General features: G+C 51.7%; 4 protein-coding genes across 4 annotated transcripts; 2 read left to right on the forward strand and 2 right to left on the reverse strand.

Annotated features, from left to right (window-relative positions):
- Positions 1 to 2780: 2780 nt before the first annotated feature.
- Positions 2781 to 4979, forward strand: ENH_00079890 (hypothetical protein, conserved; the record flags this gene model as incomplete). Its single annotated transcript, XM_013583204.1, has 1 exon — positions 2781 to 4979. One exon carries the CDS (start codon positions 2781 to 2783, stop codon positions 4977 to 4979), a length of 2199 nt encoding a protein of 732 aa, XP_013438658.1.
- A 2412-nt stretch (positions 4980 to 7391) lies between these two features.
- ENH_00079900 (hypothetical protein, conserved) lies at positions 7392 to 9425 on the reverse strand (the record flags this gene model as incomplete). Its single annotated transcript, XM_013583205.1, has 1 exon — positions 7392 to 9425. The coding sequence occupies one exon, from the start codon at positions 9423 to 9425 to the stop codon at positions 7392 to 7394; it is 2034 nt and encodes a 677-aa protein (XP_013438659.1).
- A 4646-nt stretch (positions 9426 to 14071) lies between these two features.
- Positions 14072 to 18176, forward strand: ENH_00079910 (hypothetical protein, conserved; the record flags this gene model as incomplete). Its single annotated transcript, XM_013583206.1, has 12 exons — positions 14072 to 14117; positions 14547 to 14729; positions 15187 to 15395; positions 15683 to 15757; positions 15958 to 16006; positions 16122 to 16204; positions 16424 to 16450; positions 16546 to 16604; positions 16832 to 16881; positions 17116 to 17203; positions 17301 to 17380; positions 17776 to 18176. The coding sequence occupies 12 exons, from the start codon at positions 14072 to 14074 to the stop codon at positions 18174 to 18176; spliced, it is 1350 nt and encodes a 449-aa protein (XP_013438660.1).
- A 707-nt stretch (positions 18177 to 18883) lies between these two features.
- ENH_00079920 (hypothetical protein, conserved) lies at positions 18884 to 20887 on the reverse strand (the record flags this gene model as incomplete). Its single annotated transcript, XM_013583207.1, has 1 exon — positions 18884 to 20887. One exon carries the CDS (start codon positions 20885 to 20887, stop codon positions 18884 to 18886), a length of 2004 nt encoding a protein of 667 aa, XP_013438661.1.
- Between the last annotated feature and the right edge of the window lie 2694 nt (positions 20888 to 23581).

A 23581-nucleotide genomic window follows, 5' to 3' on the forward strand; every position in this document is an offset into this window, starting at 1 on the left:
ATGGAACCAAAAGAAGCCCAAAGACTTCAGGGTTCGGCATTTTAAAATGTGTAGATTGACGTAATAAATGCATCTCGTATACACAGAAACAGACTTAGTTAGCCTTAGTTCTCAGGCTATTGGGCCCGCTGTACTCCGCATATACAGAAAAGAGCTGAGACTTGAAAGAAGCACTGTGGCTGCAGCTCCTCGCATGTCCACGCAGTGAAAAGGTAACAGTGGCTACGTTCAGCTCGGCTCCTACGTCTCTCTGCTGTTTCGCTGCGTCTGCTCATAATCCTCACTCCCAAATGTAGACATTATTGAGAAAAGAAATTCAATGAACATTCTTGTAAGTCCCCATTTCCTGAAGTGCATGTTCCTTCTCCCGTTGTTTCGTTGAGTGGGCGCGCGGCACACAGCAGCTTCAGGGCCTTTTGCCGGCGCCGCTCTCTGCCCCTAGCTGCAGAGCATGCCAGGAGTTAATCCACGAGGACTGATCCCTTTTTGTTTTTGATTATTTTTATTCGTTACGCGATTCTGCACATTCTGAATTATACGACCCTGAAGGCTCGAACTGTGTCGCAGTGTACCACAGCGCTCTACAATATCTCTAGGGAACTGGAAACACAGGGAATTTGTGGGAGCTAGAGAAGCCTCAGTCTTCGTACATGCATTGAAGTTGATTTACTAGACGCACACTAGCAAAGCGAAGTTTTTCCACAAGCTTCCACGTCCTTGCATGGCCGGTGGATTGTGGTCTTACAGATTATGGCCTACGAGTCTTTAAAGTTCGTTATGCTCGACAAATGAGATAGTACGTGGCCTGTAGAAAAGAGAATCATTGGGACCCCTCCTCTTCGTTCAATTTAGACATTGAAAAATGACAGTGTTGCCGTAAGAAGACCCCCTTAGGACCTGAAATAGTCAGGGCAAATTGCATGAAGGATATAAACGGGGCTGCTTCGTATTATCACATAAGTTTTCGCTGGAGAACGCTGAAGATATTTGCAAGGCATTATAACCACAAAAAGCGCTAATATATTCTCCATAAAGTCTCTACAGTGCTTATAGTTCATTTGGCTGCTGCTGTTGATGCTTGCGAGAATATTTGACCCCGAGTTACTCTATTTCACGTAGGCTTACAGGAATACTTGAGTGTCAAAAGAAGTTTTTGTCGAGGATCTATCTCGGCATGCGACTACCTAGACTCCCTAGATTAAAAAAGCCCGGAGTATAGAACCAGTGGCTGTGGTGGCCTGTTTTGACTCTAAGATGGAAGCAGCAGCGTAGTAGATGCTAAAGGCAGTGTAGCGCGGCTTCAGAATGACTAAAGAGTACCGCTGGAGCCTCAAGAGCTTCGAGTTTATGTTCGATATATGAAAGGCCAGAGCCCTGTCGAAGCTACCCTACAAAAAGAGTAAAAGCAAAGAAGTTTAACAATTAATTATCAAAGAGAAAACACTATTGGAGCAGGTGACCCTTATGAATGTATGGTCTTGAGGCAACCTATAGAATACTGGAGTGTTGTTCAATGGACCCTGAGCCCACAAACATTGGGAAATGAGCGCTATCAGAATTCTCTGTGAGAAAACAAAACAGCCACTGTTGCTATCCCGCTGCGTGTTGACTTGAGAGCGAAAAGATCTAAATGTCTACAACAGAGCTGCACACTATTCTTTTTAGAATATTCACCCAAATGGCACTGAGGCCCAGGGAAAAGGCAAGCCGTCTCAGAGTCTCTGTATGGCACTAAAGTCCTGAGTTTATTGCCCTACCCTCTTCGAGATCTTGGCTGTGGCTACGCAAGAAAACAAGTTTTGGCCTTAACTTCTGAGGTAATGCATAGAGCTGCGAAACTCCTCAACAAACACACAACTGGGCCGGGGCTGCTAAGCCCCTGGGCCCCCCTGCGATCTCTTAGCACTTAAGAATGGGCACTGAGAGTGGGGGAGGCCGTTGGCTCTTTTAAAGTAATTCTTTCTTGCTATTCTGAAGCCCCACTGTCTTCAGTTCCGGGGCGGGGCAGAGCCTCTGAGCGAAGCCCAGTGCAATATTTAGGAGTACTAACTCAATATTGACTCTTTTAAATGGACTTATTGCTGTTAATGTGGCAAATGTGAAGCGCCAAACAATGGAAAGCTGGTCCGTTACCACGGCCGGCCACAGCGCGCCGGGGGAGAGGATCTGTTGGCGAAAGTGAGGGAGGGCCAAACAATTCTTGAAAAATAAATGCGAATTAAAGTTAATAAGCAATTAATCTGCAGCGTTTAGTGCAACTGTGCAGGGCAAGACTGCGAAAGCCGAAGTGCTGAAGACCGCAGGTGCTTCTTGCGTATGTTTCTGTGCCATAGTGGTTTCATTGTACGCGGCGCAGAGGGAAAGCAGGAGGCTGTTGTTTTGCATGGAGTGACCGCAAAAGAGTATTTTCGTTTCAGGAAAAATGCAAAGAAAAGGAGAAAGATTCAATTTGGCATCCGCGAGGAAGGCGAGTCGATGCCTCACCGGTGTTTCAGAGTATCGATGCCAGGCCGTATAGACACTTGAACGCGCAGTTTTTGTCGGCGACGAGGCGGTACGAGCAGTAAAATTGACTTCATTTATGTTTCTTCGTAAATATCATGGATTTTGGAGGTGGCTTTCTGGCGGAAATAGCGAGGAAACCGCAGCAGCTTCCCCAGGCGCTCGTTGCCGAGTGTGCACCGACTGATCGCCGCGCCCACGACTTCCCTCGGAATGCACCATCCCTGAGTTTTTTTTTAACTTAATTTCGCATTTCGGGCTGTAGAACTCTTGGGCTGATGGTGCGGGCTGCGAGGCGAAGGCGGAGGAGAAGAGCCGTGGCTCCCGCGCTGCTGTGGGTTCTGGGCTGCGTTTGCAATTTGGCTTTCCCGCGACTCTGCGTGGCTGCTGCGGACTTGCCCGAGACCAACACTCTGGAGCATTTGTTTATCCCCACGGACTCAGCAGCAGCAACAGCAGCAGAAACGGCGGACATCTTTACTTTCCAGAACGAATTCGACGAAGAGCCCGCGCTCTTTCCCCGCGATCCCGCCGCTGCCCCCGCGGCCGCAGCGCTGCCGGGGGGCCGGGCTGCTGCTGCTGCTCTTGCGGGCCGCTCCGGCGCTGCAGCAGCAGCAGCAGGCGCTCCCGTGTCTGCTGCTGCTGCAGCAGGCGCCGGGCGGCGGGCCCGGGGCTTCTCCCGGCCCCGCGGGCGCTCGCGGCGGAGTCTGTCTCTGGGGCTGCTGGCTTGTCTCGCGTTGGCGGTGTCGGCAGCAGCATTTGGGCGGTCCCCGCTGCTGCTGCTGCAGCAGCAGCAGCAGCAGCAGCAGGCGTGGGAAAGGCGCGACGCAGCTCTTGCTGCAGCCCTCGGCCGCCTCGAAGCCCTCCGAGCCCTCGAGCCCGTAGTGAGCAGCCTGGCAGCAGCCGTGGACAGCCCGGAGGCGCAGCAGCTGCTGCTGCTGTACCAGCAGCAAGTGGAGGCGCCTGCTGCAGCAGCAGCAGCGGGGGAAGCAGCAGCAGCGCCGGAACTGGCCGCCGCTGCAGCAGAAGCAGCAGCAGAAGAGGCCCTCAGCCTGCTGCGGCTGCTGCACGACGCAGCCGTGCAAGAAGCCAGCCTGCTGGAGGCCAGCCAGCGGGAATTCCATGGCTGCTTTTTGGAAACTTGGGAAGAAAAAATAATTGAACAAGTAGCAGCAAATCAACAAGCTGAAGCAGAGACAGGGCCTTTTGTGCAGACTCTGAAGTCCCTGCAGGAGAGCGAGCAGCAGCTGCAGCGGCAGTTCCAGCTGGCGCGGCAGCAGCTGCTGCAGCAGCAGGAGTTCGGCGACGAGCAGCAGTGGCCGCTGCTGGCCGCAGCAGCAGCAGACCTCGCCTGCATGAAGCGCGCTGCTGCAGCGCGGGCCGAAGCAGCAGCAGCAGCAGCAGAAGTCAAACGCAACATCACAGAGACTGTGCGGGCGCTGCTGGCAGCCAGGAGGGACAAGTTCGCAAGACAAGCTGAGGGGGACTTGGACTTGCTGGACGGGTACATGCACTTGCTGCAGCAGCAGCAGCTGCTGCAGCGGGAGGGCGAGCCCCGCGGCGCCCCCGCAGCAGCAGCAGCAGCAGCAGCAGCAGCAGCAGAGGGCCCCGAGGAGCGGGAGCTGGCCCTGGAAAAGGCCCAGGACTTGTTCTTGAATGCCTCGCAGCTGCTGACTCTGCACGAAAGGTCTCTGGCGGATTTGGGGGTTGCGGGGAACTTGGGGCGGCTGCTGGAGCTAGCCACGCTAGCTGCAGCACAAGAGCCAGTGATAGCTAGCTACTTAGACGAGTGCTGGGGCAGTTTGCTGCAGCTGCCAGCCCCCTGCGAGGCCCTCGAAGCAGCAAAGCTGCAGCGGCTAGCCATAGCAGCTAGCCGTGTGGGGCTGCGCAGCGCGCCTTACAAGGCCCAGGTGCGCAGCATATTGGCGGAGGCCAAGGGCAACGCAGCGCCGCTGCGGCGGGGCTGCTGCAGCAGCAGCAGCAGCAGCAGCAGCAGCAGCAGCGGGGGGGGGCTCTTGAGCCGCGAGGTGACCCTGGGGGCCCTGGAGGACCTGCTGCTGCGGGTCGACGACGCAGAGGCCCTCATAGGGGCCCTCGAAGTGGGGCTTGCTGCTGCTGCTGAGAGGGGGGGCCCCGGGCAGCAAATTCTTAAGGATTTGGAACACAGCAAAAAGGCCCTGGGCGCGCTCATAGAAGCCAGCCACAGCCTGGCGAGGCAAATTGCCCGCCAGAGGCTCACTGGGCTTCTGGAGCAGCAAGTCGAAGACATAGACTCCCGCGTGCATGCAGCCAGCTTGCTGCTGCAGCAAAGTGCTGCTGCGCTGCAGCTGCATGCGCAGTACCTCCGCGCCCGCAAGGAGCTGCAGCTCGCCAAAACCCTCTGGGACGCAGCAGCAGCAGCAGCAGCAATGCGCTCGCTCGCCGACACCATCGAGTTCGAGGCTTACAAGCTCCAAAGGGGGGGGCTTTCCACTTAACTTTAATTCAATTCCAATTCTAATTCCAATTCTAACTCCAACTCCAATTATTATTCCAATCCAACTCGCAAACTCCAACGAAGCCACTCTCCCGGGACAACAGGGCTTGCCAGGGCTTTTGCACGGTGGGCGCGGCCTGCTGTTTTGCCAGCAACAGGAGCGGCGACCTGCAGCCGCAGCAGCAGCAGCAGCAGCAGCAGCGGCAGCAGCAGCAGCAGCAGCAGCGGGACTTGAAGAAGCCGTCAGAGCCGGCAAACGCCTGCTGCCTGGGCGGCACGCAATTGTCACCTTTCATCTCGGCTACAGATCAGCTGCTTCCTTCCGTTTTTTGGTTTGCTGCTCCTTCTTTGTGCTGCTAAGACTTGCTGCTTTTCTGTTTCTGGCTCTTTGCTGCACTTCTTTCGGACTCTTCTTGCTTCGCAAGGGCCCCTTGACTGTGCCGTTCCCCGAGCCTCGCCAGGGGCCCCCCGGCTTCAGCTATTTGGAAGCTGGAGGGGCCCCTGCGAAGCGTGCAAGTGTGATATAGGCTGTATGGACAGACAGTGCAGACGTCTGCTGCAGCAGCTGCAGCAGCTGCAGCAGCAGCAACTGCAGCGTCAGCAGCAGCTGGCTGTTGATGTGAGCTGTTATCTGCGCACTCCTAAATAGGACATGCTGGCGGCACCTGCTCGGCGCTCAGTCCCAGAAACTCTACCAGCCCAAACTCTGGATCTTTTCAGATTTAGAGCTTGTTTCCTAATCCATTTGGACTCCCCACCCCGCAGCCACTGCCACGCAGTTTAGATCGCGCTTTCCGTCTTTTTTGCATCCTAATTTTGTTGAATGGCATTAAGTAGAGGAGCAGTTTGCCACTAAGTGCTGAGATCACTGCGGGGCCGCTGCCTCGTTGGCTCAGGAATGCATGCGCTGCGGCTCAGAGGTGCTTCTTCAACAGAACTGTTCAAGTTCAGCTTTCTAGATGCGTCGCCGTTTGTTTATTTGCAATTCAAAAGTATAAAATAAAAGAAAATACACCCCTAATTCTTCAACAGTTGTGGCGAAAGCTGCTACTAACTAGCCTGCGAGCTGGAGGTCTTGTATTGCACAAACTGGAAATTGGGCCGGAGGTCTGAAACGCATGCAGACACAAACACTGCTAAGGGCAAAAGCTGCACTGGGAAGGCCATTAAAGGGACGATATTAAAGACATCCGTCTGTGCTTTCTCTTGTTTTACACTTTTGAAGTGCAAATAATCAAACGGCGACGCATCTAGAAAGCTAAACTTGAATAGTTCCGTTGAACAAGCACCTCTGATCCGCAGTGCATGCATAGAAGATATTAAAGACATCTGTCACAAGAAAGCAGAACTGAGAGATTCCTCTGAGAGGAAAACAAGTACTTGTCGCTAGCCAAAGCACATATGCCTATCCATAAGTCCCTAAGTAGAATTGTCAATCTGGATTGCTGCTGCTGCGCTGCTGCAGGTGCAGAAACTTGAAAATCGGAAAGCTGCAGCAGCCAGTGCTCCACTCGCTGCTCGGGCGGCCTCAACAGACTTCCCTTATTTTTGAATTTCTAGAAGAACCGAAATCAGCGGGTCAGCTGAAAGCTCTTTACAGGTGACAGGCGGAAGCCACAAGTACAGCAGTAACTTCACAAAGTTACCAAGTGGGCTTAAAAGTCTCTAAGTAACAAGCAGTCGGCGAGGCTATTGCGCGGTGATGTATCTTTCTATTCGAAATGAACTGGAAAGCATTACTTGGCTCTGGTGATTGGCTTCTTAGCCTCAGGAAAGCTCGCATGCAAGTACATGTGATTTCCATTCCACTGAGACTCCTTTTTTCGCATTCTTGCGACCATCTACACTTTTATTTGTCTATTTGAAGTGCTTTTAACCCCTTCGAGCTACTTCTTTTGTGAACATCTGCAAGCTGCTTGGCAAGAAACACTGAGTGGCGGTCAATGCAAAACGAAATGAGACGAGCTCATAGCGGCCAAGTCCAGCCGCTGAAACTTCCGAGAGCCTTCTAGCGTCTGGGCTACGCGGAAGGCTGTCGAGCGCCGCATGCACTAAGTGAGGAAGCTGCAGCACTGCGAGAAAGCTCTCAAGCCCTGCATGCATGCAGGAAGGAAGCAGCACGGAATCTGAAGACCAGCAAACGCTGGGGCTTGCGCTCTAGAGGAAAGCCATTTCCCAAGTTTCATCTTTGAACAAAAAGACACCAATTACTTTAGCTGCGCCTCCCCGTTCCTCTTCGCGCAAGGGGGCACAGCCTGCCTGAGTGCGCGGGCATGCACTCGAGTTGCACAGCAACTGAGACGAAGTAGTGCAATTAAAGGAGCGAATGAAGAGAATAATGGAATTAAAGAAGAGAATTGAAGAGAAGAATGCAACTAAAGAAGAAATGGAAACGGAACTCCAGCGAAGGAGCTCACGGCTCGCCCTTCGCCTGCTCCGACTGCAGCTTTTCGCAGTCCTTCCTGCGGCGCTGCGCCAGAGTGTCGCGCATGGAAGCCGCAGCGAAGCGCGCTGCGGAAACGAGGTCTTCTGCGTCTACGACGGACTCTGCGCTGCCGAGCATTTCCATCATTTCTTTGAACTGTTTGTGATCTCCTTGCATGTATTCAGCTTCCCGGGAGTCGGGATCGAAGGCGTGAGCGGCGTAGTAAGCTGCTGCTGCTGCCAAGTGCTGCGCGTCCTTGTCCAGCGCCCTCACCAGCTCCCCCTCCAGCAGCAGCAGCTGCGCCTCTTCTTTTTTCCGCGCCAACTCCACGGAAAGCTCTGCCAGCCGCTGCAGACTGTTCAGTGCAGCCTCTGGCCTTTGCACTGAGGGCAGCGCCTGCATGAGGCTTTCAGTTTGCTGCAGCGAGCTTTCCATTTGGCTCGAGATTTCCCCCAGCCTGCTCATCAGTGCTGCGGAAATCGAGGAACCCACGTGCTGCAGCTTGCTCTTGAACCCGCCCCCGCCGCTGCTGCTGCTGCTGCTGCTGCTGCTGCTGCTGCTGCTGCTGCTGGTGAGGCGTTGGATGCTGTCGCGTGCGCCTTCGAGGGCGCTGCGCACGGCCGCGGCGCCGGCGAGGATGTTCTGGTGGTGGCGCTGCGCCTCCGCTGCAATGGACCTTTCGCTGCTGCTGCTGCTGCTGCTGCTGCTGCTGCTGCTGCTGCTGCTGCTGCTTTGGATTCGGGCTGGAAGCGGGGGCAGCAACTGGGCCTCGTTCTTCAGGTTTCCAAGAAGGCTGCGGGCCCGTTCTGCTGCTGCTTCCAGCTGCTCACTGGCGAGCGAAATCTCCTTCATTGTGGCGCTGCTGCGGACTTGTTCGACGTCGGCGCGCAGCTGCTTCAGCAGCGCCTCGAGCTCTGCGGAAATTTCCTCCATGCGCTGGAAAGCAGGTTTTGCTGCAGCAGCAGGTTTTGCTGCAGCAGCAGGTTTTGCTGCTGCTGCTTCCTGGGCCAGCTGCTTGGTGATGTTCAGCAGCCGCAGCTCCGCCTCCACCTGCTGCAGCACCTCCTCCCCCCGCCGCAGCTTCACGATCCGCATGCTGTCGTAAGCCCGGTCTCGAACTGGAACCGCCAGAGCTTGCAAATGCTCCAAAGACCCCACAATGTGCGACAGCAACTCGAGATCAGCAGCAGCAGCAGCGAGGGCGGGTGCGTCGGCCTCGGTGCGGAACTTCTGAGCTGTCTGTACACCGTGGCTCACCTCCGCGAAACTCGACTGCAGCTGCGCCGCCGCCTCCCCCAGCGAGCGATGCAGCTTCAGGAAAGTGAGCGCTGCGTCATTGCCTTCGAGTTCGTCTGCCACGTCGATCACTTCGAGTTCTTTTCCGGAGTTCTGGGGGGGCGGCTCGCGCACCTCGAGCTCGGGGAAGGAGCCCTGCTGCTGCTCCTGCTGCTGCGCGAGAGCAGCAGCGCGAGCCACTGCGAGGCTTTGCAAGCTGCTCAGCGCAGATAACAGGATTTCCGCTCCAGCTTCCAACTCTTTCGGATGCACAGTCACTCCTGGCTGCGGCACGAGGGCCTCGGCGACCTGCAGCAGCTCCTTCGCCTCTTCCGTGCCCAGCGCTGCGGCCAAACGCGCTGCTGCGGGCAGCACCTGCTGCATCGCCTCCACGCGCCGCTGCTGCTGCTGATCTCCAGCCCCCCCCGCAGACTCAGCTTCTCCGTAAGCTGCTGCGTCGGAACTCGGCAAAGTCGGGGCTAGAAACTTGCTGTCTTCCGGCGGGACCTGGGGTGTATCGCTTGCGAACGCGCCGCGGGTGAACACCAAAGTGACCATGGACACGAACAAGAGCCGCGACAGCCCCAGACGCCGCTGCAAAGTGTACCTTAAAGCGGAACCCGCACAGCAAAGAACATTTTGCGGATTTGCTGCGGCTTTCCTGTGCAAAGATCTGCCGCGGGCGGCCTGTCCTGCGCGCCCTGCGGCGGCCTCGGCTGCAGTCGTGGCTCGAGTCGGTGCCGGCATCTCTGTGGGCTCCTTCCACTTTTGCAGATCCCTGAGAACCTCTGGGAAAATCTGAAAAGCTATTTGTAGCCCGATGGGAATGACCTATGGGGGATGAGGCGGAGGCGCTGGACGAGGCCGCCGCTACCTTGGGGTGGTTGGTTGGAACAAAAAGACCACAACACCTAGACACTGTGGACTGCCTGCACAAACTTAGCAGGGATGGAGGTAAAAAGTCAAAAAAAAAACCGAGGCCAGAGGCAAATTTATATTAAAGCAAAGTTCTCGAAACAGAATTAGAAATAAGAAAACGACGCCGAGACAACTTCGGTCTCAACCTGAGACGCCACGAGCGGTCTGGCGGGGAGTCTTTCACAAGCTACGCATCAAAACGAAAATTAATGTTTGCCAAAGCACCAATTCAGCCATTAGTTTTTCACTCCTGTAATTAAAGTGAAGAACGCTGAGGCTTGCCAGCGATCTTAGCCACCAGTGAGAGCAGCTGCGGAGGCGCAAGGACCGCCAGGGGGGCGCCCCCCTCCTTGCACACAGACGCGCCGCAAACAGGTACAAAAAGAATGTGCGTTTTAACACATGTTTACGTGAGACAGAATTCTAATTTTGTTTTCTGCGAAATCCAAATTCTAGGTAGCGTAATTCGGCAAGCTGTGGTTCTCCTGGTGGTTTGTCCGGGCCACACGAAGCTGGTTGGCTTGTTGAATGCACTGCGCGCTGCATTTCTACTTGCAAATTGCACCCATTTCTACTGCAATTTGATCATATTGTATTAATTTTCAAAATCTTGGCTCTTCTCCATCAAGATCGCTGCTTCTTGCCCTGTCGCTTTCTCTGGGACAGCGCTGGCGGCTAAGCTGTGTCGTCACCGCCAGCACACCCCCGTGGAATAGTGCTAGTTGAATTATTCAGAATTCTTGAAAGGCTCCAATGACTGCAAAACTTTTGGATAAGTTTCTTTGTCCATATCAGCATATTTCTCCGGGCCTTCTTGCCGTTCCTTAGGGGCAACTAAACGTTGGCACACCTTGAAGATTGGCTTGCTCTGCTTGGTATGGGGGGGCGGTTTAGCCTTCTTTTGCCCAGATTACTATCTGAAGCCATTACAAAGCATGTTACTGTAGTTTTAGGCTGTAGATGAAGAATTCACAAGCGGCTAAACTCCAGCACGTGGGCAACGAAGCATACGAACACAGGAGAATCCTTTAGGAAAACCGGGCCGACCAGAAAAAGAGTCAAGACTGGCCAGCCAGGCAAAGTTAAGTAAAGGCTGAAGGACAACGAGGTAGTTGGGCCTCGTTGTGGAGAGTCTGTAAAACCTTTTGTTTCCGATTGTTGCATATTCAGCTTTCCTCAAAGAAGATCCATTGGTGCCTCTCTAGCTGCTCCGCGGTGACCGGTCCACAGGGATGCCCGAAAGACAACATTTAAACGGATTCCTTTTGAACAAGATTGTAGTAGTCCTCCAAAACAGCATTGTAGCAAAAGGTTGGGAGGTCCTTCAGCTCCCTCACGCAATCGCCTTCACAGCCTTCCGCGAAGCTGCACTGCCTCCGAAGAAAGGGTAATTGTAACAAGAAAAGACTTGCTATTCCCTGCAGTGAAGACTTTCTCGGAGTCGCGAATATCCTAGTCATCCCTTATATTAACAGTAAACAGAGGTGAACTTCCCAGTCCACGAGGATTACCCACAGCTCTTGATCAACTGGCTTTTTCGAGAAGAATCCCTTTGAGTTGCGCACGAATGCTTGAGTCTTGTAGCGACAAAGGTTGTGCAGTGCTATTGTTCCCTGCAGTAGCGCAGTTTTATTTATTCCCATTCAAGTCCTAAGAGGATAGGGTTCGTGTGCGACACCTTGAAAGCACAACAATGCACCAAACAACCCTGTTCCACACTTCCAGACTTGTTCTGCGAATACATTGCAGCCTTATGGCATACTTTCTGATCTCTTTATGACTTACTTGAGTTGATGCAACTTTAAATTTGCGTGAGCGCAAGCAAGACGTGTCGTATTTGCAAGCAACGCGACAAAACTACACACTAAGGGGAGTGCTCCCGGGATAACTGCAGTGCTGGCAATGCATCCGTTATTTCCCCGAGTGTGAGTGCCACATTTGCAAATTTCCCAAACAGTTTCTGTGTCTCTGCAACCCAGTAATTGGCTTTGAACAAAGTTCATGTTGTGTCCACGAAATAACAAGCTCCAACAGAGAACACGCCAAGAGCACCGCAAGAGCCGCCTCTTCGGACTTTTGGAGCGCCGGTCCAGGCGATTTTGAAGGAATTTGTAGGTCAACAGGGTGGCTAAATTAAAGCTCCTAAGCGGCGTTAGCTACCCTGTTCTACTGTGAGCTGTTAGCGGTCTTCTGTCTACCGTGGCGGTATGGCGTAGACGATGTCCTCTTCACCTCATACACTTAGACACGAGTTTGACGCTGCCTGCAGTACTATAGTTCACTGTAAAAGCTGCCAAGCTAGGCCACAGTACCCTTATTAGCTAGATGCCCTGAAAGCCCTTGGATATCAGCCTGTACCCTCAACGGGCACTGGGCAACTCTGGTGCCCCGCGGGGGCAACTTCGTCCTGAAATGAAGAAATGACTATAAATATATATTTTTGCGTTCTAGGCTGCTCATGCACTCCTTATTAAGTTTAATTATTCCCTGCTCGGCATCTACAACCCTGCTGCCTCTCCCCATTGGCCCACGCGAGCGCAGCACACGCCTGGCCCCTTACAGTTCTATCTATCCAAACCCTGTTCAGAATCCGCAAACAGCAGACAAAGAAGTGGAGGCCTTTAGGATAAAAGTTGCTGCTTTTGCCCCATCTTGATGCCAAACTCCAGAGTTAGGTACGTGGCGCAACGCGAGCCTGGAGGTAAAGGGCTTCGGCAAAAGTAAATGACCCTAGCGTTGCAAGGATTTTAAAGTGCAATTTCAACTATTTTAAGTAGCGGTTGGCCAACTGCCACCGTGCCGCGAATGCAATCTTCCGATCTTGGCAAGGGACTACTCAATCATTGTCCAGGGATCAGAGGACTATTCAGAATGTTGCAAACTTGTAGTTAAGGATCAAATCTAGCTTTGAATGAGTCCCATAATATCTTTATTCGCTTTTATGGCTGCATGGCATCTTGGCATTAGGAGCTGGACATGTGTAACTGTCTGGCGACGCGATTGCTTTCTTAAGAAATAATTGATCGAGGGGAAACGCATTGTTGGGCTGGCAGAACCCTGAAGCACCAGTAAATTTGTTCATGAGTGCAAAGTCCTAAAGGGCCCAAAAACACTAGCACCTAGCGGCAGCGGCGGTGGCCGTGATAATGATGTGCAAGCTTGTTCAAACAGCACTAAGGCAGTCAGCTAGGAGGAGATTGTAAACTCGCGAGCCCCTCAGGAATGCAAAAGAATCCAGAAAACTATAAAAGGCTCTTTTTCGTGGCTTTCACTACCTTCTGGCGGCACTGGAAAGTCCAGATGTCAAACTGTGAAAAAGCCTTGGGTCAGCCATACAGTGCCCTGCTTAACCGGGGCCATTTGAAGCCTTCGCATCTCCCCAAATGGTTTTTAGTGCGAGACATGATGAGATAATCATCCACCAAGCAGGACATAAGCACTGTCATAGCCGTGTAGCTCCTTTCTCTTAGCATGAGCATTGCCCAGAGAGTGAATTATTCCACAGCTGGTGTTTCCAACTTCATGATTGGACCGCATGTATGCCTGAAGGTTCCAAAGAGCCTTTCGGTCCCTTCAACAATATGATTTAGCGTAGGCTTTTGTTTCTTCCTGTGCCACCTCTGTTTAGCTGAGTTGCCAGCATACTCCTGAGGCATGACTCATGCCCCAAATGCCCCGTGGATTTTATTGTTTCTACCAGTGGCTGATGACAGTACTGCCTACGGCCTATATATGGCAGCTTGAAAAGAAAACTGCAGTAAGGCGACGGAGCATTTAGTGGCTGCGTTAGTAGTGGGGGCTTGGAGTGCCATTGGTCCAGAGTGTGCCACAAACACTGACTCTGGAGAAAAGAATTGGATAAGTCCTAGAAACGCTTCTCAACTGCGATATTATTAATTTTCAGTGCACTAACACTAAAAGGAAGACTGTGAACAACAGTGTAAAACGGCTGGCGCCACCCAGCTGCTTGCGGGAACAGGTTAGCTTCGGGCAGTCGCCTTTGCAGAATCTACGAGGCATGTATTGCACCAAGTTTTCCCCCAGCGTTGACTACTATCATTACTTTATTTAGATTTATATCCAGTTTCCACCCCGCTACAGCCCAAAAGGCTGCAAAGAAAGCGAAAAGGTCTGGAAGCCAGTGAGTAGACCATGTTAACAGGGGCCCCAATGAAGGGCCCCAGAGAGCGACATCGGGTTCGGTTGTAATAGCTCTATCTCAGTTCCCTCAGACTGCATTGCTGAAATACCTTTTAGCTAAACGAAAGAAACTGAAAGCATTGCTGTTGGATGTTCTTGATCTGCGTATGGCAGTAGGCTTGGGAAGCTGTTGTGCTTGTCGGCCGTCGCCCTGTGGAATTGGCTCTGCTCCTTGACCCTGCGTCTTTATGTGTCTCCAAATTATGATTATCAGGCCTGTAACTTGAGCGACTTTACTTACTACCTCCACGAACGTACCATAAGCACACTGGCAAATGCAGCGCTGCTTCGTTCCAGCGGTCTGCCTCAGTTTATGCGCACGTAAGCCTGTGTGAATGCTTCCCTCAAAGCACTAAGTGGCCCAGTTAGAACGGCTCTCTTTATTTTTGGCTTACAGTCTGTGCGCTTTCTCCAAGCTCCCATCGTTTTCGGCAAACTGTGCAGCAAGGTGCGGGTCTGTGGATGTTACAGCAAGCGAAATCAAGAAAAAGCTGCCAGCATCTTGCCTTGCCCCGCCTCCTACTGCAATACAACACCAGCAAGGACTTTTGCGCTCGGGACCTAACATAGCTCGGGTTTCGTTTTCCACGTTTTGCACTCAAAAGGCACCGCAGGTAGGCTACAGGTGCAGAACGAGACCGGCACAGCATGAGTCTACGGCCTCGCATTTGCTTGGTGGTATTTTTCACGCTTTTCAGGTGTATCTTCATCTGGGAAAAAGCAGTGTCTCGTGTTGTCTCGGCGACAAAGGCTCGTTTGCCCCTCAGTTTATTTCTGAAAATCTAGGAGCAGCAGCCGACTCGATTGCAGTTGAGGCTTCCGCTGAGTTCGCGTCTGCTGCGGAGAGGGCAGGAACACCGGAAGTCGTGCAGCCTCGCGCACGGAAAATCCAAAAATTAATTTGGGACTTCCAAAAGCTCTTCACCTCCTACGGTACGTCCGCTTGCGTGTCGCGATGAAAGCCGCTTAGTAACGATTGCTATTTGCGTTAGCATTGTTAACATGGGTCTGCAGATGCACTTCTTTTCGCCGCATGCAAAAGACAAAAGGACAAGCTCAGGCAGGGGTGCCAGCTTTACTTTCTCAGCCTCTTGCCTCAAGGTGCGCGGGCAAGCGTGAGGGTTCGAGGGTTAGAAGTGAGGGTCTAGAGCTACGGGGCCAAGGGTTGGGAGCTGCTTATGGTTCTGATCTTTAGAGAATACGCAGACCAAGCTAGAGCTTCTAGCAAGGAGCGAAGAGCATCACTCTACTTTGAGTAAATAGGCTCTGACAGAAGCACCAAAACGACCAGCGTCAGCTACCATAGCGATAGTATTAATGGAGCTGCGCAAGGGAAATGCTGCGTTAAAACGACAGAGTGATTCGTTTTTGCCTCTTTTTACTGCTTCAGTTATTCTCGCCGCATTCGTAGGAGACAACCCAGCTGTTGTCTTCAACATTGAAGCCGCCACAAGAGAACAGGGATCGGCGGCAAACGTATCGGAAAAAAACGATGGGGAAGCGACTGGCCCTTCTGCGCGCGTGGTTGCGTGGCCTTTTGGGGCACCTGAGGTGTTTAGAAAAAACATTGAACTTCAGAAACTCGGCAGCGACAAAAATGTAAGTGCGCAGCTCTAGTGCCAGCAAGCCCTCCATCGTAGCCAGAAAGCGCCTCTTGGGATCTAGTGCAGCTATTCCCAAGCATGCTTCAGGCTCCCGTGCTTTTTATTTGTTACCCTTGATGCATTGCGTGCAGAAACATCCTATTCCCCTAACTAAGGCCTTCGGCTCGTTCTACCTGAAGGCAAGCCCAGCAGTTGACGCGGGAGTCAGAGTCTTCTAATCCATGCGTTTTCTTCCTTAAGCACTCTTACTCTCTGTGTTTGCAGTATTGCTCCGCTGTTCAGGATGAAAAGCTACACAATTCGTTGTCTCCAGAGCCGTCAAAGGCTCCCTTCACTCCTATGGCATCCTGCCTTCCGGTAAAGCTGTAGTTTGTGCGACTTCGAGAGCGCAACACTTGCTTTGTACTGCTGCCGGCAACTCTTTTTGTTTTTAACTAGTTACGTAGTTGCTACTTAGGCGGAGGCGCAGCCGAAAAAAATGAATTCCGTCGAGCTCCCAAGTATGGGTGTAAAGTCGAGAAAATGGACTGCGTACTTTGTGATTGACGTGCAAGCAGGATTTCGCAGTTCAGCCCCTGCATAAAGACATTGTTGCAGTGGTCTGGGGTAAGCGGCCAGTGGTAAATGTTGCAGCTGTTTCCCGCTGATTTCCTCTTTAGATTCGCTCCAGTGCAGATTCACGAGCTGACGCTGCAGTTTCTGCTGCTGTGCCGGCTACCAGGGACCCCTTCATTTTGGGATGCGCTTTCTATTGATACAGTTGGCTCTCTGCTTTTCGCATTTCTCCAGAGCAGGGACAAACAGGTTGGCTGAACAGCAGTTTGACTCGTTGCAAAGAATTCGTTTACTCCTTTGATCTGCTCTTTAGATCAACAGATCACAAGTGCAAGTGGGAAATGATGAAAAAGAGGCACCCAAGCCTTTTCATCTCACTGGGCTCTCTTGGCAGCCAAAGATTCACATGCAGTGCAAGCTTTGCACTGACTGCTCTTGGTCTCAGCAGATGTATGCTTGCTTGCGCAGGACACAAATGAATCCTTGTCGCTCCATGTGAGCCTCCCCTTCACCCGTGATAATGCCGCCCATCTAGTTTCTCTAGTTCTTCGGACTGCATTTCGGGCCCTCCAATGTCGGTTTTATTGCAGGAGGAAGCCTCGGAGTTTCTGCTACGGAAAGCCATAGTACAGGCTGTCACCAAAAACGAGTAAGCACGCTAGGCAGCATGCGCATTGTTTTCAATGCCGCGATTGTGAAATTCTACGTTTGGAGACAGGAGTTTTCGGCAAGCAAATAGAGCGAGGCAAAATCCTTCGGCAGCGGTCGCCCGAATTCGTCTGTGTCTAGCAGTTTTAAGGCATAGCGGAGCGAAGTCCAAATTCTGTGGAATTATTTTTCCGGCCAGTAGCTGCTTTTTCTCAAATCTTGTTTCAGGGAAGCTGTCGGAGAGCTTCTATACCATCCTGCTGCTCTTCGCGCCGCTGGTTCGTTTGCTCACCTCAGCGCCCGTCTGCCCATTCCCTGGCCGGCATTACACACCGACGCTGAGCTTCCTATTTTTCTGAAGAATAAACAAAGATAGTTTGAGTACAGTTTTCTACTGCGTGCGGCAATACCACACTCAAAAGTAATGGTTAAGAGCATTACTTGAAGAGAGAACCTAAGATCCGCTCGTGGGTCAAACGCTGTGCATTAACGGCCAATACTTCAACTTTCAGGCCTTCCTCACTGGAAAGACAGTCGTCTAGAGATAAAAAGACGAGCTGCCCTAGGCAACAGGAAAGCTGAACTGGAGCTAATGAAGTGGTAAGGGCGCTTTTGTGAGTCTGCAACTTCCTCCACTGGCTAAAGAACTGCCCACGCTCTCTCTAGCACCTAAGATTTACTGTGAGTGTACGCTCAGTGTTGTGGCCGCTCAAGAAGGCCATTTAAACAAAAACGCTCTCGCATTTGCTTTATCTCGTCAGCCGTTTTTTGAATCGGGTGAGCAGCTGGGAATGAGCCGTATCAGGCTTTGGACATGCCTCCACTGTAGTAGAGGACTCCTGTCGGCAATACGTGGGAGAGGACTCCTGTTAGCAATCACTGCTGTACTTTCGAAATGCAAGTGAACACAAGAAAAGTAATGCAATGAGTGTGAATGCTTAATTGTCTGTGTCTCAGACATGGCTGTTTTGGTCCTGCTCCTTTCGCCATCGCAGTAAATCGAGACGAAATAGTCGTGAAGTTGACTGGACATCGAGGCGAAGCAACTCGAACACGAACAGCATTCCAAAGTCATCCAAGCCGAACAGCACCTGGCTGAAAGCGACAAAAGCGATGAAACCAAAGTAGCTACGGAAGCACGCGCTACGCAGACGCATCGCTTTCGTGGGCAGGCGAAGGGAAGCAGAACCAGAACCCCAAAATGGTGGTAGCACCTGCCCACCCTGAATTCCTACAGGGTTCCACCGAATTCCTGTTTGACTTTCCTGTCGATATGTATACCCTCAACTGTCGATGCAGCTTGGATCTAATGAGTCTCTCCGCAAAAAGGCGGCTGAATAGTGACTCTCAAATGATGCAAATGGTACTTCAAACTGGGCCAGAAAAGCAGCGCCGCACCCGTAGTTACTTGACAATACCCGGCTTCTCCTCGGCTGGGGAGGTAAGACGTAGATCAGCGCTGCAGCTTTTTAATGCGGAAAGTGGGCGCCCTATCGCTAGGTTGCGCAGGTGCATTGGGTCGGGACAAGCCAAACGGCACACCATAGAAAATAACAGAATCGGGAAGCTCTAACTCCCACAAAAAACGTTGCCTCGGGCACGCCTGTAGGAAGGGAACCAGCAGCAGACCCGTCTTCGCACTGAGTGCCTGTAGAGCTTTCAGGCGAGAAAATCCAGGTTGCCTGAAGTCAACCTTTTGCGCCGAAAAACTCTCAGAAATTCATGCGAAGAGGATTTCGGAGGTGATCATATATGAACAGGCTGGAAATATGGAAAAGGAAAATCATGGGGAAACGGCGACTAGTAAACCGATATACGGATACCGTGGCCGCGTTCGAATCTTCTTGCGTCCGGTGTTAGACAGCTCATGCGATTTATCCTTTTGGGTGTGAAGTTGACGGTTGCTCGACAATCTTCCCGATGAGTCGCGCGTAAATCAACACACTGCAGTTGATGCAGACTGCTACAGTTGGACGGCGAAGAAGATCGACCGCTGAGCTCATTGTAAAACTGTGAAGGACGCAACTGAAGGCAGTCAAACATGCCCGTATTTTGAACGTTGTAGGTTTGCGGAAGCGGTCACGCAGCTGGCGCAGCACAAAGATAAATACTGCAGGAAGTGTACATTTCATTCGCCACGTAGCACTATCCCTCCACAATGCATCGCTCCATTTGTAGGAACAAAAAGCAGCAAAAAGCCTGGGAAAAACGAATTACGGGAAGTGAACCGCATGGATAAGAAAGTCAGTGCCACGTCTTCTCATAGCATTCAGCGCCCGTCTATATCTTCAAATTATCAGCAATGAGAGCGTCCATTGAACTCAGGAGCTGCCGCATGGCTGACACGTGATCTTCTACTCTCGCCAAAGTATTCGCACATTTCGCATTTTCGCACTCATCATCAAACTGTCGCTTCAGGCGCTGCATTTCTACCTGCGCAGCGGTGTCCGTACCGAAGCAGTAAGCGGATTTTGATGCCGCCTCGTCTTCTTGGAACTTTATGTCTTTCTCCAGCATGCGCAAGAATGTCAACTGTAAGCCCAGCAGCCGCGCCGCGGCTGCTGACTTCGTGAGAGTTACTAAGTGATCCTTCATCTGTACTAGGAGAGTTACTGCATGCGTTGGGTCACTTATACGCTGTAGACTCCCCAAGATTTCTGCAGAGCGGTCTACAGTGCGTGAGGCCTGGGACTCGAGCTCCTGTTTTTCCAATAACATGGTGGTTGTTATCGATCTACTGAGCACATGAGCAGAATCTTTGGGGGAATTGCGTTTCTCCTTCAAGAACTTTTCAACCTTTTTTACGACATCACTTACAAGGCCTTTTATCGCCCTGCTCTCTGCAACGACTTCATCGTGGATTCGTTTCCCCTCATCACAAAGCTGGTCCCTGCTGTTGCCGCTCATCAGAAGCATAGGCGTTCTCAGTCCTTTGAGAGCTTCCCACATTCTTTGAAGTGTGGTATCTGCCTGTTCCATCGCTTTCTCTGCTTGTGTAGCCGCCTGAGATGCTGCCTTCATCGAGCGGCTCCTCTGGAGTTCCTCCAAGTGTGCAAGGAACTCCTCGCGCAGCATTTCTGCCTCTGCCCGCATCCTTTCTATAGAAGCAAATGTACTTTCAAGTTCATCCGACGGATCCGCTTGTTTCGTACTCTCCTCTATCCACGTGGCGGAAATAGTAAGGAGCCCCAAGCTCCCGTCAAACGATTTCAAGGACTGCCGGTGGTCCCGTATCATCAGTACCTTCGTTCCATCTACAGTGGCGTCTCTAAGCATTGTGGCAAGTGACCGAATATGTGACTGCGAGTTGTAGTTCGCCTTGAGGTACTCAAGGACGCCCGCAGCGATGCCGAGCCGATACCTATCAAGTTCATCTTCAAAAGGCGCGCCGCTCAGGAAGTCATCGCTGACTTTACTGAAGCGCCTAGAAAGCTGTTCACTTTTTGTATGAAAAGACCGCAAAGACTGAACTAAACGACACACAGGCTCGTCATTTTCGAGTTCGTCTTCCAGCTGCCTAAGCAGCAGGTCCCTGTCATGCTCCCCAAGACCCATCACTGGGAAACGCGGCAGCCGCCGATACTCCTTAACCAGAGAATTAACTACGTTAATGCCGTCAGCGTCCAGCTGGCGAAGAGACACCAAGGCGCGTGAGAGAGCCTCCTCTTTCTTGCGGTCGTCTGTGCCCGACTCCACAAGCTGCATGTTGCAGCGAACCTCGCCCACCAGCATTCGGGCATACTGTGTTCCGATCGCACTTGCGAGGCTCTCTGCGGAAGGGATAATCTCCTCTAGCCGGGCCTGCCTGCCTTTTATCTCTTCACTACGAGAAATCGCACTCTTGCGACTTTCCCGTGCTCGCTTTTTGTGCTCCGAGAACCTGTCGAACAACTTCGGGCTTTTGGCGAGCGCCAGCGCCCCGAAACTCAGCAGCAGCAGCAGAGAAATACCCACTGATCGTGCCTTCAACTGTTTCAAAAACATTCTTGGCTTCTGGTGGGAGGCTGAAGCCCGCTCTTCCATGGAGACATCGTCTTGCCCCGACTTGGGGGGCTCCTGCCCTGCGGCATTTTCGAAAAGTATGCCTAGATCTTTTCCTCGATCACTATATGCAGGGGTTGCAGTGTCATAAGGTCCATTCCAACGGGGTGTGGTGCTCTGTTCTTGTGTTGCCCACTGGTTGTACGCAAAAGGGGAGGCAGACGCTGCAAATGTCTGCAGAAGATGTGTTGACGGCGACAAGAGGACGACTAAAAGTCTGCACAGCCCTGCATTCACCACCATCTTTATCTGCGAGGCATTAGAAGCATACCAGCAAGAAACACAAAAATTGTGACCAAAACAAGCAGGAAGTGGGGCTCACCAGAAGGCAGCCGTGCGCTGCTCTTCTTAGCCTCAAATCAGACAAAAAGAGCAAAAGTTTCAGTTCACATCTGCTCGCTGGCAAGTCCTATCATCACTTCTAAACTGCAAAGTACCTCGTTGGAATGAGCATGCAAGCCGGAGCTTCTCGATCCTCGGGCAGGACACTAATCTGACCGTTCAGGCGCTCAGCCCGTGCGTTGTGCTGAGCATGTAAACACACCGGCAAAAATTAATGCCACAAATAGCAAAAATAAATAGCACTGAGTAATCAAATTTTTCCCTTCATGTTGCACGTGTCAAATTGCGGCGTTTATTGTTATGCCCCCACACTATCTTTCAGACGTCTTGCAGCTCCCTGCCGCGATCCCCCAGTCAGTGGCAGGCTTCTCATGCGACTTGAATGCAATGTAAAGGGCCATCATCTCCAGATATTTGCGTGCTTTTATTATATAGGTTTTATAGGAAGTGCCTACAGAGCAAGTAGACGCATCATCTTCTGCGGGAGTGCCTGTGAAGTGTGCACGAGACTGATAGATTCCGTTGCCCGCTTGGCCATGCCCTGCAACTGCAGCTATAACGATAGGCAGATCTTGATGAAAATCAATCAGAATTGATAAATGCGAATATAATGACGGCGTAATCTGCAACGGACGCTCTTCCCTGTGCGGATGTTGGAGCTGTTGGCCGCACTATTAGCACCACTTACGGACGCTTCTTATTTCAACAATAGTGCGGCGTAGAGCTGAACTTAGTTATGCGAGAACAGTTACTATAAGCCAACGAGCATGACAAAGCCCCAGGTCAGAAACTGAACAGCGACCTTGTGTACGCTTCTCTGAAAAGCTTAGGTGTACAGAAGATGCTTATTGCGGGCTGTTTCACATCCATAGCTATAGTTGTGGACAGGCGCGACCCCAGGAACTAGAAACATTGCAACATAGCGGACAGGTAATGGCTTTCAACAAATGTCGTGTGGAGGATACACTTGACAGATCCAAGAAGTGCGCTCACCTCTGGTGTGCAAAGGTGCAACATAGCAGTCGGACAGGTAATGGCTTTCAACAAGTATCATGTTTAGGATACACTTCACAGATCCAGCAACTGCACTCACCACTGGTTTGCAAAGCCAGGCTGGGCTCTTCCGTTTCCCTCAGCAGCCTGAAAGCGTCACAAGTAATGTAATTGATGCTTTAGTGGACGGCAACAACCAATATGGAAAAACTGGGAATTTGCAAAGGCACCAGAGTTGGAATCTGTTCTCAACAACTGAGCTACCAGCATGCGAAGATTCCCTGTTTGCTCCATACTCGCTACTTTCCCCAAGTCCTACCCTTCCAGCAGAACATGCAGGGATAGACATCCTAACAGCTGTGCTGTGTTCACCGATTTTCCCACATTTTTGCTTGAATGCGACTGCCCTGCCACTTCTTGTTCCTCCAAGCAGCCTCTGTACCTCATTAGAATGCCTAGCGCTACATTTCGTCCCCCAGTGGGTCCTAGTGATCGTGCCGTACCGTGTTCGTTTCGGTGACGTATCCCACATGTTTGCTCTTAAGCGCTGGCTCTACCAACGCAAAACATTTTCCTCTTTACCCTAGCCCCCGCTCCGTCCTGTGACCCTCTATGAATCCTGCTTGACGGAAACCATTCGATGCTAACACGCCAGTATACTTGGAGGCAGCGCCAATGCTGCCTCCAAAAAAAGTATACTGGCGTGTTAGCATCGATTGGTTTCCGTCAAGCAGGATTCATTGGCGCCCACAGCCATTATTTCATCTCTGTGACAGCGTAGCAATTTCAAGAAGGGGGTTCGACTCCAAAGCGTTCTATAGAGCTCTATTTGTTGCTTCCCCCTCTGCCCCAGTCTGGTCATGCTTACATCACCACTATGCGATCGTGACCACATTTGCAGTCACGATCGCATGGTAGTAACGTAATGTCAGGGAGTATACAATCCTGCGGAGTGCACTAAAAGCGAACTGACCTTGTCAAGAGACTAAGTACGTAGTTGCGAAGGCGCCAGCAAATTTTCCACTACCAAACTCCCACCCTCTAATTTAACACGTGGCAAAGAGCTCTTCAGCTAGCAACAGTAGAATGCAAAAGCCTTGATTTGTGTCCCTCTCCAACAGGAACACTTGGGAAAGCGCTGCCCCGCGTGAACCATTATCCACGATGCAGTACGCACTAGCCCACAGCAACGCTCTACATACTTTGCTAATTGCACAGACTGGCTCCACAAATCCACCAAATTTTAATTCGAAACCTCACATACGGTTTCGTAAGCGCAAGCCGCTCTGCGAGAAACTTTGCACAGGGCGTCGCCGAAGCTCTCGTCCTCTAAATCCTCTGAATCCTCTTCCCCTTGCATACATAAAATTCCGAGGCACCCAAACAGATGAGAGCAATAATAGTGCATATGCCTACCCCTCTAAAGTCCCTCAGATACACACCGGTGAAGCTTCAGAAAAAACAGCATTCACGCATCCCTTTGAAAAGAGCACTTTTGCTTGCTACGAATCCCAATCCGACCGTAAACGTAAAAATTCTAGTAAAGTTTCCAAGCAGTACCAAACAGGGGTGAAGCGAGCAGTGTGTCAAAGTAAATTGCTG

Source organism: Eimeria necatrix, genomic scaffold, assembly GCF_000499385.1.
Source record: "Eimeria necatrix Houghton genomic scaffold, Enh_scaff85, whole genome shotgun sequence".
Taxonomy (NCBI): Eukaryota; Apicomplexa; class Conoidasida; order Eucoccidiorida; family Eimeriidae; genus Eimeria; species Eimeria necatrix.